The sequence below is a fragment of the Anas acuta genome, chromosome 6, assembly GCF_963932015.1.
Source record: "Anas acuta chromosome 6, bAnaAcu1.1, whole genome shotgun sequence".
NCBI lineage: Eukaryota > Metazoa > Chordata > Aves > Anseriformes > Anatidae > Anas > Anas acuta.
The window spans coordinates 14,987,316-15,002,339 of NC_088984.1; the positions used below are offsets into that span (position 1 = coordinate 14,987,316).

Genomic DNA, 15,024 nt, shown 5'->3' on the forward strand with positions numbered 1-15,024 from the left:
CGTGGCTCATGGAGAGCTCTTACTGCTGCAACTTTAGAGGGAGCTTAGAGTGAGTCCTTACCAAAAGCCCCATCCTCCACTTGTCCAGCACACGTGAGGTGTGAACAATATCTACTGATGTATCACAATAAAAGAAATATCTTTTACTGAGGGTTTGAAAGTTGTTGTTTGGTGAAATTTAAATTCCAAGCTCAAGATGATGAGCAGAAAGGGGGACCCAAAAAGTTTCAAGTTCTTAGGAGTCTTTGTTATAGTGCAACAGCTGGGTACCTTGCTTTGCAGTAAACTGCAGGATGTGAACGTGTAGATTGCAGTGAGCGTTCCTGTTCTAAGGCTGTCTGATTTTCACGTTTTTTTGGTCTCTGAAATTATTTTTAGATAGCGTCACCCGTTCTGATTTATTTCTGTACAGCAATGTTAATGGGCCAACCAAGGCTTTCACCCCACAGCACAGGACATTAACCAAGATGCGTCAAGAGACAGGCTTGACCTGAAGGTTTGTCAGTCTCAGACAGACAGGACAGGCAAATGGTGGGAGAGAAAATGGGTCACTGACGTGGGCTTCTGGACATGGGAGCAGTGCCTGGCAGCCTGGGGCACTAATATCCTCCTCTTCCTTTCCTTTTCTGACTGTTTTCTCCCTGACTAATGTCAAACTGCTCAACGAAGTTAATATTTGCAAGCTGTGGAGGATGTGCACTGTGTCCCTCTGAAACACAGCTGCCTTCAGGCAGATGCCAGCATGCTGCATAGAGGGTTTGAGGCTGGTGAGGTGGATTTGAAGAACTGCCTCAGTTTCCCAGGAAATTTTCTTTTGACTTTTTGGTGCTGTTAGTTACTGCATAAACTCTTGGTGGCGTTTATACACATCCCATTATGAAGAAGAAGAAAAATTAAAAGCAGTGCCTTTAAGGAATGAAATAGCCTTTTGGTCAAGATGAAAGGAGTGTGCAGCTTTTCCTTTGTGAGAAGGGATGCGCAGAGTTTATGCACGGGTGCTGTTTTTCTTGTCACCCAAAAGAGTGAGTGCAGTTTGAGACAGTGGCTTTGAGCCTCAGAGGGCGTTTGTTCAGCACTGACTAAAAAACAGTGCAGCCGCTTATTTACCAGTGTTTTACAGTGATGAACAACAGCACCGTAAGCTATAATTGAAGCTTGTGAGCAACTCATTGTGCTTTGTTCTGTTCTTATCCAGAAATAATACCACGATGAACTCTTGTGCTTTTTTAGTTATATGGGTTTGAGAGAAGTGCATCCATTACTTTTTTTCCTGCATCTGACCAGAAAAAGTGACCTGAATGTTTGCTTGGGAACAACTTCTTTATGCTACACTTGAGAAAAATAAACTCACAGATGCGGGTACTTTTTTCAAAGCCATAGTATTGATATTTTGTGAGTAGCTTAGATTAATCAGACAATAAACATTGCTTCTGAATTAAGAGCACTCCAATCTGAATCTTGAATCAAGAAGGCAGTTCCTGTTCCTCTTGGTACGTGTTCTTTTGAAATGTTTGAGTATATTTAGTGTACGTTCAAGCAGGGGACGAACTGGACCTTTATTCAACGTGGCTGTGGTACCACCAAGTGTCAGCCAGGCTCCCACACAACGCTTTGGGGCTCTTCCACACTGTCTAAAAGTCTTCTGGGGTTGTCTGTTTTGTGGTAGGGTGGAAGGAGAGTTGAGGACGGCCAGCAGCAGTCATCCTAAGCCAGGACTCTGCTCTCCATATGTGATGTGTTGCCTGCTGGACTTGCTCTTCTTCCCCTCCCTTGTGATCCCAATGCCTTGGCTCTAACAACGACAATTCCCAAACGTGTCTAAAGGCTCCTCCTGTTTTTTAATATAGAATTTTTATTCCAGCAACTTCCTTTCCAAATTCCAGCCTCCTCCTGTTCACCACTGCATTGTCTTTATTCCCATCTCCAAATGTTGCTGCATCTGTGGCAAGAGCAGCAACAGCCGATGTGGTAATACCCGCGAGGAAGTACAACAGCATGGAAATGGTTTGTTCGTTTGTGGTTAGTGATCTTTCAGTGCTCTGAAGTGACTGGTTGTAGGAACCAGCCCCTGGTCCCTATATGGGATGTCACTTAAATGTGAATATCTGCTTACGTTGCTTGCAGTTGGAAGAATTTTAAATGCGTGCTTGAGTCTACGTGGCTGAGACACATGGTCTACAGATGCCTAGTCCTGCTCTGCTCATCCCACAACTGGAAAACTCTCGTCTAGAATTATTTTTAACAAAAACTTTCCCCTAGTTCACCTCTGTGTCTTGAGTTTGTCACAGTATCTTATTTACAACTAACATTTATGCTGTCTTTTTCTTCCTGTGTCAAACAGGGTGCCCACACTGTAAAAATGCCATTCCACATTTTACAACTGCCGCTGAAGTCTTTAAAGAAGATCGAAAGGTAACTTGCTGTTTATCATTTCTGAGATATTTAAGAACTTTCCCCACCATTTTTGCTTTGCAGGCTTTCCTTATTGATCAGGTGACAGGCTTGCAGATAAAATTGATGTTAAACTAATAGAAATGTCTCTGCATCTTATGGGTTATATCTTTCTGGTCAAACTGAGTTACACTTGTTCTCTGCGTTTATTTGTTGTCTTTTCTGATTAATTCTTTGTGCAAGAATTCTTGTGAAGCTGTGAAGCAAAGCATGTTATTTCTTAGTGAAAGATTAATAAAAGATAGCTTATGCCTTCTCCATTCCCCTTCGACTTTTGTCAGGCATAAACAGGGTGCATGCAGAGAAACCATAAGTATTGTGACAGCCCTGAGAACCTCAATCATACTTATGCAAGCGAAGATCAGTAATATATTTCTGTTGGTTGGCTGGCTTGAGCCCAGGATATTGTGTCCTTCTAGGACCCTCATGCTTCTGCCTTGAAAGTTCATCTGATGGTTGAAGCATGCCAGTAAATTTATGTGAATTTAAAAAAAAAAAAAGCCATTTAAACTGAGTGAATACATGTCTGAGATTAAAAATATGAAAAGCCACTGGACTTAACCAACTAACTACTTTAAAAATCTGCTTAGACACTTTTTATCTTTGACTAAACTGTGTTTCATTCTGATCTCAGTATTTGTTCTAACACCATGATTGCTTTGTGTTTCACTGCAGCATGGAAAAGATTTCAATTTAATAGGGAAATGAAGAGGTAATTCTGAAACAGTTATACCCCTATTAATCTGCCTGCTACCGTAAGGAAAGAATTTCTATGGTGTTTTTTTCTTCTCCTCTTGTCTTTTCTGTAACTCACACAAGGGGCATCAGATTGTCAAGAAACAAATCATTCCTGCATCACTGAATGCATCCCATGAGAAGTCCCCCGCACCCTCAGGCACAGGTTGTACATGGAAGGTTTGAAAGTTGTTCAGCTTTCAGTCCTCTTACTGCTGTAGATTTGTGTATTCAGATGCCTTTTGCTTACCTGTTTGTTCCTGAATGTACCCTTGTTTTCCTACTTGGCAGTTCTAAATAAAACTGCTCTTTCCTACGTTCATTAAAATTTCAGTTGGAGGAGACGAAGCAGATGTACCAAACAATGTGAAAGTTGCTTCTTAGAGCTGAAGGATGTATTGGCAACCGATCTGAACCATCGTGCAGTTTATTGGACATCACGATGGTGGTAAATGCGGGCTTGTGAAACTTTCAGTTTAGACTGCAGGTTAAGAAAGGACTCGGAGCAGAGCAGTGATTGACGGTTGCAGTTCTTGATTTCAGTTTAAGGCTGAAGTGGGGAAGTATAAAATGTAATGAGTTGGAACAGGAGAGCCAGCAGGGAATATTAAGGCTGGTACAGTTTCGGAGAGGTGTGTGCAGTTAGGGAAAACGATGTTATTCCACCCTAGTGACTTATGAAAGTGCCAGGGATTGATTATCTAGGGAACACTATTTAATTGCATACAGCCATAACCTGTCAAGGTGTTTCTTGCTGCCAGTTTTTGCCCTTGTGGAAAAGAAAATAAACCTGTTTAAAACTTCAGAAGGGCACATGCCTCTTCCCATAAGCAGCATGAGGCATATTCCCATATTTCAAACCAGTTGAGCTTTAGAATTTCTTTAATTTGTAGTTCCATAGGGCTTGAAACTTCTCTGAAATAAATGCTTAAAGAGGAGGGAAGAAGTGTTTTTTCTTTCATGGAAAGATTACTAAATTTCATTTTCAGTCTGTAATAGTGGCTTTTTTTTTTCCCTTCCCCTGGAGAAAGATATATATTTTTTTTTACTTTAGCTGAGGATGGTTGCATTTAAACCCTATCTTCTTGTCAGTAGGGGTGGTCCTTTAATTAAACATTCAATTCCGCAGAAGCCAAAGAAAAATCAAAATCACTCCAGCTGTGAATGGTTATAAATGGTATCTTAACAGGTGTCCTTTGGGAAACTTTGAGTCTTTACATGGGAATTTTGAAGACGAGCAAAACTTGAAGCTGTTTAAAATGTGTCTCTGGCTCTCAATATTCACAGGAACAGGGTGATTTTGGTGCAGGATCCCCCCTGCAGGGATGCGTGCGATGCTCTGTACTTTTTTCATCATCTGCGCTGCTGGAGTCAGAGTTTAAAAACGCAGTGCTCAGAACATTGGCCCCAAATGTCAATTCCTGTTGGCCACATCACTGCTGGTGGTTTCAGCAGGAACACGGAGCCTGTGTGCTGGCCTGGGGCAGCTGTTGTGGCAGAACAGTTCTGGGTGTATCCAAGGAGGGCTCTGGCATCACTCAGTGTGTCTGCGTGGCTTTTTGTAACCGGGGGCACTCAGTGCCATGAGACCAGATGAGTGGAGAGGCTCGTCCACTGAAGCAGTTAGCATATTGCTTTCAGCTATTTAAAAAGAAAGGAAAAAAAAAAAAAAAAAAAAAAAGAAAACACCAGCCATCTGGAATGTTCTTGCCTTGGGGAGCTGTGGCCTTTGCATACAGCTGCTAGGGGAAAGCCTTTGGCCTGTGCTCCGCAGTCAGAGTTTTGGCAATGACCGCGTACATCAGAAGATGCAAATGTGAGTATTGTCACTTTGCTGAACAGACTGGAGAGCAGGAAGGCACGTGCACTAACTTCTCCGGAGACTCTTGAAAGGGCACCAGCTAAATCTTCAAAAAATCTGTATTCTGCCTTTTGGCTGATCCTAAAGTTCAGCTTGAAGGAATTGATTTGTAATGCTCCAGCTTGGATTAGCTGAAGGAAAGCTATTGACTCCTCAAACTCCTAGTAACAAATCTCTGGAACTCCCCCAGAGGGGCAGCAGTTTGACCAATCTTCTCCAGTTTCACAGAAGGCAGCTCATGTACAAATGCATTGACCTAGATCAGAGCACAGCAGCTGGAATATAGTGAGTTTGTATGGAAACAGCAGTAGCAGAGATTATTGGAAAGACTGCAGCTCCTGAGGTGGGTTGGTGTGCTTGCAGGGAGCTACAAGTTACAGGGAAACTGGTACGTCCCCAGTATGTATCATGCATGGGCTTTCTTGCCATGTTTTTAGGTTTGAACTGTGGTTCAACATCATGATACCTACTAAATCAGTGTATAGAGTCATCCAAATGAGTTAATATTTGAGTTTAGCCAAGAATTTGATCTCTCTTTACTTAAAAAGGATGTGTTGAATTTCTTTTTAATTAGGCTCATTAAATATGGTGATGTTAGCATTGTACATCTTGGTGACTACTAATGGATCTTCCCTTTGCAAATAGGCCCGCTTTGAGAATAGCTGATGAATTGCAGCCATGGTAATGCTGCTGTGGTACATCAGGACCTCTAATAATGAATCATCCATTTGCAAGGCCATTTGCATTGAAAACAGCAGCTGAATCTCAACAAGCTTTAGCAGGCTAGTTCATAACTGCTGTTAGGATCCAGAACAGGTAATATAAATAGAAACCCACGGAGTAATCGTAGAGAAGAATGTGCATCTGTCTTACTCATAGGTGCTTTTAAGACATTTGGCAACAACAGACTTTTTTTCATAATCAGGTAAGTGTCATCTGGAATTGACTATACTTTAAAGCCATTGCTTAGTAGCGTTCTTTTCCATGCTGCAATTTTACATTTATTTTAATTTTTTTAAGCTTATCATATATCATTCCTTTCAATATAACTAACTGAATCAATATTCAGTTAGTTATTCACTTCCATTTTCATAACAAAAGTCAATATTAGCTCCAGCAGAGATTTATTTCATTGAATCAATAAAGCAGTGTATGGCAGTACATATTTTAACAGGAGAGAGACAGGGATTGCAGAAGATATTTCTACTATACTATTGTGTGATAGCTGGGAGACAAACTGTTAAAATGAAAGGGGTTTAAGAACAGAAAGGAGGAGTTACATGGGAGGTCAAGGGATCCCAGTTCCAATTTTCTACAAATCTGTTTGAACCACTGGATGTAATCTTGTTTCTTAGCTGCAAGATCCCTCTAGAACAAAAAGTTGCTTTCATAATTCTGTTGGAAGGCAACTCTGCTGGCTGTTGCGTGATGAGATGGTGCTGCAAATCCTTCTTTCTCTTCTGATTCTTGTGTGGAGGGGGAAAAATAAGCATCATGCTTCTGTTACATTTGAAGCATGAAGAGTTCAGTGGTCACATTTTCAGCATAACTCCTCTTCTACTTAAGCACCTAAATGAAAAGTTCTGATTTTTGCAACAGGTGAGCATTCCTGATCAGACCACTTCATCTGAATAGTAGGCCACGCTCATTTCCTTTTTTAAGAGCTCCTTAGAGCTAGTTGTACATTACTCACATTCAAATGCAGTGCAGAGTGCAGTTTGCAACTCTACAATTAAGCTTCTACTTCTTTGATAAAACCAAAAAACGTTGCTGTGGGACTTTACTTTTAAGATAAAGGTATTTTCTAGTCCCAGATGTTGCTACAGTGCTAAATTATACTGACTCTGGAGTAAAGGACAAACGCAAACCAACCCGATGTTGTTACTGTTCTGCATACTAATCTGGTGGTATTCATTATTATAAGCTACATGCTAGCTGTAAGGAACTACCAACGACATCAAGAAAACTAGGTGTATTCCAGGGAATTTCCTCTGAGGTCCGCAGTCCTCTGATTGACTTCCTTTTCATTCAATAACTGTTTTGTTCCTGCTGCAGTTACTGAACAGGATGGTGATAAACCTGAACGGCATTGCCTCTGGAGAGAGAACTTCTGTATAATGACGTGTTGTCGATATTTAAGGCAGTGCAGCTTTGGGTTATGGAGAATCCATAACCCCATGGAGTTTTGTGCATGTTGCAGATAAAACGGAGGGCTTTTCTCCTATATTTCAAAATGGGTTTTAGTGAATTTCTCCCTCTGGCTGTAGGAAAGTTAGGAAAGCTCAAGAAATTAAATTTTAGCCCTAACAATCAAACCTCCATAAAATCAATCCTGTCTTCTGAAAGCTTTTATGCTGGACTTTTTTCTTCCATGATGAACATATATATACCTAAGTCTTACACCAACTCTTCCTGGTGAGTTTCGAGCTCACAGATTTTTCAATTTTTTTTTCCTCTTAATTCATGAGAGATGATGCCAAGTGTCTTGGTTCCTGGGATACGTATCAGGGACATCTTATGTTTAACCTGTCTGAAATTTCTGTTCAAATACAGTTGTTTTTACAAGGCAAAGCATACTGGGGTTTCTACCCTATGTTTTCCAGTGAACTGTAATGCAAGTGCGGGCTGCTGGTAGTTGTATTTGAACATTATTTCTGAGAATGGCGTTGAAGTCTTGAACCAGTTTTTGGTAGAAGTTTTTAGGGTGGTTGTTTTACCCGACTCAGTTTCTTTCTTTAATGATACAGAAAAACTCCTTGTTGATAAGATTGAGAAGAAAACATCCCCACAATGTATGACTGCTCGCTTGGGCCAGAACTCAAGCAAAGACTTCCTTTTTGTGGGCTGCTGCTTTCTATGTGCAGTACTTCAGTGTGGTGGTGATTCACCCTAACTGAGAACTGCTGTAGTAGACTACTCTGTCAGAAATGGAGTTTAATATTCACAGTCCATGAAAACACAACCAGAATGAAGCAAGGGGCATCAGTTCTGTTTGCTGATGTTCTGGTGTGTTGTGGAGTTCACTTGTCTGAAACTGATAGAATGGAGTTGGTCCTCAGTCCAGAAGTGTGGTTTGCTACAAGTGGTTTCCAGCATTACTTTTCTCTTTCTGCAGTGCACTATATTTGATCTTCCTCTGTGAGACAGGCAAGACAATTAGGAGTGTGATGCTATGGTAATGAGTGCATAGAGATGGTAGCAACCTCTATATTTAGGCTGCCTTAACATTTCCACTCTAAAGTAATCACTCAAGCTTTCCTAAGTACTCTTACTCAGCTTCTGTTGGCAGCAGGCATTTGAAATCCAGCCCCAGGATGCAGTCTTGGGAATTAGATGTGTCTCTATGAAATTTTGTGCGGGTCTGTATGAGTTACAAGTCTTCTGAAAATTTCCATTTCTCTTCTCTCACTGGCTGTAAAAATAACTGAACGGGAATGCATGATCTGAAGAGCTGGGCTCAAAATGACGTTTGCAGGAGCAGCAGCAAGTCCATGGGGTTTTGTGGGAGCTTGCATCAGGAGTGCTCCAGAGAATGATGGACCACGGACGTATTCTCCAAATACTACTCCAGGTGTACACAGCCCTTGCTGTTAGACCTGCGGAGTTAAGGCATTGCATTAGGGTAACGTGACTGTTGCAGCCAGACTTAGACTGGGATCTTTGTGCCTTACATCAGTGTGTGACAAATGCACGCAGATGGAGCAGCTTAGATTTCCACGTGCTGTATCTCAATCAGACCGCTAAGCATTTCTTTCAGAAGCCACCTCCTTGTAGCCCATCAGTCATCTGATTTAAGGCAATAAATAAATGTGTGCTGAACAAGGTTAAAAGTGGTTTATAGGGCTGTATTCCTCCACCGTGCTGGCTCCTCACTGCAGGTTATTCTCACCAAAAGCCTTTTGTAAAGGAAGTTGGGCTCTTTCCTCCAACCAAAGCTGTTCTAGATGATTCCAGAGAGGTACAGTATAACTTCCAGTCTACTAAAACCTAGCTTTCCTAATCTCCAAGGTTTTAACTAAGAACAGATGCATCATCAATCGTTGACAGTTCCATGTCTCAGACTGACTACGAAGATCTGGATGAGTGCACATATACCTGCCACTTTTTCTGGCTCTAGTCTCTCCCTGTGTGATATTTAGAGCAGTTGGAAAAAAAAGTAGTTTTATTTATTCTTCCTTCTTTCAGTGAATCAAGACTTCTAGTATTTTTTGTAAATTAATACTGTGACATCAAATAAATGTTTGTCTCCATTGTGAGTTTTCCTTTACACAGAAGTAGCCAACAGGGCTCTAAATTTTGGCTGACTGCTGAGGTCAGGAAAACATAAATACTTAGATGAAACTCCTTTGCAGTGCATTATTCCTGATCCTTTGTTTTAGCTGGCCCTGAATGAGTAGGAGTCTTTCTGTTTACAAGAAGAGGAAAAAAAGGTGTGTTCATAGAAACTCTCAAGAGTCCTGCTTCTGTTAATAGCCTTATTCAAGTTTAAAAAGTGAAAACAAATTATTTAGGAATATTGCACACTTTATAGTCAGATGGGAGGCACTACATAGACCCAAGTGAGACCCTACTGAACATTGTCTTACCAGGCTTTCAAAGCCAAAACAAAACAAGCAAACCACCCGAAGTTGGCTTTGCCAATCTCTTCAATAGCTATTAGGGTAATGAGATCAGGTCTTGACAGTGTCACCATGAAACTGGAGGGCATTAAGTGATCTTTTAATTGTGGAAGAACAGTTCAACTGCAGCCCTAGAGTCATGCAAGCAAAAGGTATTTTGATCAGATGTTTGAAAGTGGCACGTGCAATGGATTTGAAGATGAGATGTGGCTGCTATGAAATTAGTACTTGATACTTTGTAACCCATAGCTGCAAAAATTATTCTTCTAATTTTTTTTTTCATAGCTTGTACTTAAAACTGCTTGCTCTTCAGCAAAGCCTGTAACGGGGCTGTGAAGGCAAGCCTGCGTCGCAGCAGCGTGCGTTCGTTCGGAGCCAGAACTGCCACTCAGCGAACAGCCAGTGTGAAATCACAGCAGAGGGCTCTGATGCTTGAAATAAAAGCCTGTGAATTGCATTTTGTTTTAACATCAAAAATGTTAAGTACAGCCCATTCTCAGCACTTCACAGGTTCGGGTTCCAAATGTCAAATGCTCTAAACTAGGGTTAGCCCGAGCTGACGCTCCGGGGCTGTGGGGTTGCGCTTCCCTGCGCTCTCCTGAGGCAGGCAGGGGAGGAGGGTGTTGCTCTGCTGCGAGCAGGCTGCTTCCTCCTGACGCTTGGTTTGTGTGACAGTAGCATCTAGAGGTTTCAAAAGGAATTAAAGCCCACTTTGCTAATGGCTGTGCGTAGCACACCGTGCCCCTACATCAAAAGAGGGGCAAAAAAAGACAGGGAGAACAGATGAAGCAGGCAGGGATTGCAAAAGTAAGCAACCTACTTCTCTACAGGCACTGCTTAGTAGACAACGCTCTGGCCTCTCCCCCATCCCCATTGTCCTTGGAAGAACTGAACAGGGTTCCTGAAAGCTATTAGGGATAAAAAGCATGAATCTTAATAGCTTGTGAGAGTGAGCTTCCATGTTTGCCCGTGAAGAGAAGAGGCAGTGTTTCCAGGCACTGGTTGTGTCACGGGAAGGAGGTTGGGTTAGGTGGGTCCTTGTGGTTCACAGTGTCACCCTGTCACTGTTCATCACCTAGCACTTAAAGTCCTGCAGCATGACAGCACTGTGACCACCGTGCTTGGACTTCATTTTGGTTTAACAAATGCACCCTCTGGATTTCCTGCTTGGAGTCTAGTGCAGAGCTTCGTGAGGAGGCTGGGAAGGCGATGCTGTGTGCTGGGAGCTGAACCCACCTCACAGCTGTGAGGGCACTGCAGTGTTGTACTGGGAGGAAGCCACTTCTGCTTTCCTCTTCATGTGGCATGACCCAATGATGACCCTCTGATCTTCCCGCACAGCTGAGCCACCACAACAGCAGTTGCATTTTTGGCAGAAGACGTAGGTCTCTCCCAGCATTAGCTCTAAGCTGCAGCAGCACCGTGACTGTGGAGTCTTCCTTTGTCTTCTGCTGCCTCACGCTGATCTCTTGCATTTCAGATCGCCTACGCTGCAGTGGACTGTGCCAAAGAACAGAATCATGACCTGTGCAAGCAGGAGGGAGTTGATGGCTACCCCACCTTCAACTATTACAACTACGGGAAATTTGTGGAAAAATATACGGGAGAAAGAGGGGTGAGTAAAAGCAGGAGTCATCACCTGATAAAGGGAGGAAGGTCTCCTCTGCCAGTACTGCCTCGCAAATGAGTACTGCAGGGCAAATTTTTATCTTACTGGAAGGATATTTAACTGCTTCTGTTACTAACTTACATGGATGAATCATTGCGTACCACGCCCCTGTACATCTCTGTATTACGAATGTACTCGGTCTATTTTAGGAATGTGAGAAGAGGAAAAAGGAGTAGATTTGGTAATGCTTTGTTACATATTTTATTCTTTAAGCTGAAGTCTGCAAGTGAATTTGGACTGAGTGAAAGCAAGGGATTTATTACATGGGCTGCAGCTAGGTGCTGAAATGCCAGAAAATACAGATCTTGCTCCTGTCAGTTCTGGATCTGGATCATGCATACACTGTAAACATACTTCAGTTCCACTAGGCAGCCAAACGGTGACAGACCATTCGTTTTTATAGCAGGGACAAAGCGGTCCTTTGGAGACCAAGGGAAGCTAAATGTCTCATTCTCACTGAATCAGATTTGCTCCTGGAACTCAGGATGGAAAGACCAATTGTGCCATCTAGCCCATGGGCTGAAGTTTCATTCTTTTGTCCTGCTGTGGCCGGCTAATTGTATGCTATGAGTGCAATGGGCAGAAATGGCATAATGCCTTCTGTGGTTGTAAAATGCCTCAAAATAAGGGAGCCATGTAATTATTTGCATGTTATCTTTGTCCTGAGCTTCTGGAGAGAGGTTACGGCTCAGCAGTGATTGATTGCTGAGAGAAGCTAGGGTCTACAAGAAAAAAAATCTTGGGGTCTTCAAGCTTTCCAGTGGTTTTGCTACAAGAGCCTGCATGAAAGTCATTGCTGCTGTTACAGCTCACCAAATTATAGAGAAGCATGAAGGGAAAAAAAGCCAAATTCTGAGGTTATTTGTCAGTCAGGATCTTAGGGAATTCTTCATGGAGCTTCACCTCCTTGTTTTTTCCAGCATTAGGACCACAGTAATGACCGTTTTATGGAGCTGATCCAGGCGTTGTTATGGATACTGCGTTTAGTTCAGATTGTGGATCTTTTCTTAAAAGTAAAGATGGGTGCAGTAGCCAACAATTAAGTAAAATTTCAGCCACAATCTTCTTCATGTTTCTTATCCACGTGTCCGGAAATGATATATGAAAGGAGGGATCTGTGGTGGCTGATAAAAAAGAATTTAGCAAGACAGGAGTGGTCTGAGGCCACAACAGTTGGGAGACGGTTATGCCCATGCTGGAAAGTGGACTGACTAATCTTTTTGCATGCAGCCAACCCTTTATTGGGTAAAATTAAATTAGCCAACAAGAACATTGCAATCTCTCTGGTGCTGACAGCTGTGTTCCCTTTCCACCTCTCCTCAGTCCCGTGGTCTTCTGCTTCTGCAGGATCCGGTTAGGTTTAGTTATCTCCTGTGTTGATAACATTGGAGGCAGTGCTTTGCACAGTGCTTTCCGTGGAGTTTCCAGGTCTGTTCACACATCTGTTTCAGTTACAACACCTTTTGAACCACCTTTTACTTTGCAAAAGAAGGCATTCAACAGCTTCAGAAAATCAGAAGTTTTAAGTTGTTAAAATACAAAGGTCTAGGCATCCAGATTTCAATGTTTGAACATAATTTTGATAGTAACTTGAAAATACGTAATTCCCTTCATTTGGATGTATGGATCATTAGCAAAACTATTATGGGATGAGGAACAACAGCAAATGTGTATATGGCCAACAAACAATCCAATAACAGCTTTCAAAATGCCACACAAATGCGTGTGCATACAAATATTTGTAGTATACAGATAAAACATGAGTGTGTCTGAGTGTTTTCAATAAAAAGGCATAGGTGGCATTTCTGGGGACAGATTTTACCTTGTCATCTGAGTTTTAGGGCCTTGTACCCCCATTTCTTCACAGTTTCTCATGAAAAATGCTGGAATGTGGAATCTGTGTTGGTTATTTTTCCCCTCACGTTTCAGCAGAGCAGCACTGGAGCAGAGCACTGCGTGATGAGGCAGTGCAGCAGCAATAACTGGTCCTTTTCTGCCAATTTCCATGCATAAGCTAAAAGTGGTTTTGATGCATAGTTTTGATTGTGGATTTTTTTAAAAAAGACACGTTTTTCTTTTTTTTTTTTTTCCCAAAAACAGGAGTCTGGATTCACCACTTTCATGCGAACCCTTAGAGAAAGAGACCACGAGAGAGTAGGAAAGAAGAAGGATGAGTTGTAACGTCTGCCTCAAAAGAAGCTTTCCGCTGCACTGTGAATCGTTCCAGGTCTTTTGTTAATGCACCTGAGACTTCACATATTCTCAAGACAGAGACTTTTTTTATAAACAGCCATGGCCATTTTGTACAATTTTGAAATAAAGTGAAACTACAAGATTTTTAAAAGGAAAAAAAATTAGAACGTTGCCGTAATGTTTTAAAGAAAACTTAGCATTTTCTCTCATGTTGTGAGACTATGCCCACCGACACTCCTATGCAATATTTTTGTAGTCTGTAGTGTGTCTGTAGGTGTTGTTTGATAGGGTGATTATTTTTTTTTTAAAGGTATTGCAGCACATGTTTAAAAAAAAAAGGGGGGGGGGGGAGGAGAGCTAGGGGAGAACACTTTTTCTTTTTAAACCAGCAAAGGATAGCGGGACTTGTAAGACACAGATTATCCAAATGCGGTTTTACATTCTTGTGAAATAGTTCCATGTTCTTCAGTGAGATTTGGGGAAACAATATTAAGGTGCTCAGGGATAAATAAGGTATTTGAATTAATGAAGACATTGGCATTGACCAGTCCAGATCTGTTGATTTCATTTAAATCTCGCTATCAGGACTGTTTACATACCTTTGTAGAATGTATTGAGTTAATTAAGCCAAGTATCAAAAATCTACACAGCATGGGTAAAAATAAACTAAGCCCTCTTTTTCTGGCATCAATACTGCCAAATGCCTCTGTAAGGCAGGAGTGATTACCTTCTAGGGGTAGACAGTTACCCTTGTAGGGTATACAGCCTCCCTTAAAAATTATGATTGGGCCATATGAGATATTTGTTGGAAAGTGTTATGTTGAACAGCTTTGATAAATGCATAATACTTCCGATAATGCAGTAATTATGTACATTAATGTTTACATTCCACAAGTTTATCTGCTTTTGTATGTTGGAGATTTCCTTTTTGTTCGTTAAGGAGTTGCATAAACAATCTCTTAGCCAAAATCATCACTGTAAAAACTGTATTAGCAGCAGCAGCTGATGTGTTACACTTGATGCTTTAAAAAAAAGACATTGATCTGGAGGTACTTATGTCTTCACAGCAGGGAAGAAGGAGGGGCAGGAAGTTGTGATTCACTTTGAACTAAAAATAAATTTTAAAAAAAGATAATTACTCTTATTGTTAATCAGCCTTGTTCAACTTCTCCTGCACTGGGTTATCTGAGTGAGTGCCTGCAGCCGATGGTGGTCCAGGAGGAGCCGTGGCACTGCAGGATGCCCACCTCATCTTGCTGCGGGCAGCCCGGTGCCCGGCCGTGCCAGGTGGCACTGTGGGGTGTCCAGCTCTGCAGGGATCGGCATCCATCCGCTTGGGCACACAGGACAGAAGAGCTTTTTGCAGTGAGGTACCAAGCATTGGCTCTGACATCTCCCTTTTGCTCCTCAAGCTGCCTGTCTCATTTCCTTTTGCTAGTTCAGAGGCTCGGTGAAGGCCACGTTAATGGAAAGCTCAGTGCTGCGCTGTTCAGGGG

The 15,024-nt window shown here is 41.9% G+C and overlaps 1 protein-coding gene across 1 annotated transcript in view; it reads left to right on the top strand.

Annotated features, from left to right (window-relative positions):
- PDIA5 (protein disulfide isomerase family A member 5) overlaps positions 1 to 14,663 on the top strand; it is a 97,850-nt gene extending 83,187 nt beyond the window's left edge. The window contains exons 15-17 of the mRNA XM_068687507.1: positions 2,342 to 2,412; positions 11,147 to 11,281; positions 13,436 to 14,663. Of these exons, the coding sequence (XP_068543608.1) occupies positions 2,342 to 2,412; positions 11,147 to 11,281; positions 13,436 to 13,516 (287 nt within the window). The 3' untranslated portion in view covers positions 13,517 to 14,663. The remainder of the gene's footprint in view (positions 1 to 2,341; positions 2,413 to 11,146; positions 11,282 to 13,435) is intronic.
- Positions 14,664 to 15,024: the final 361 nt, after the last annotated feature.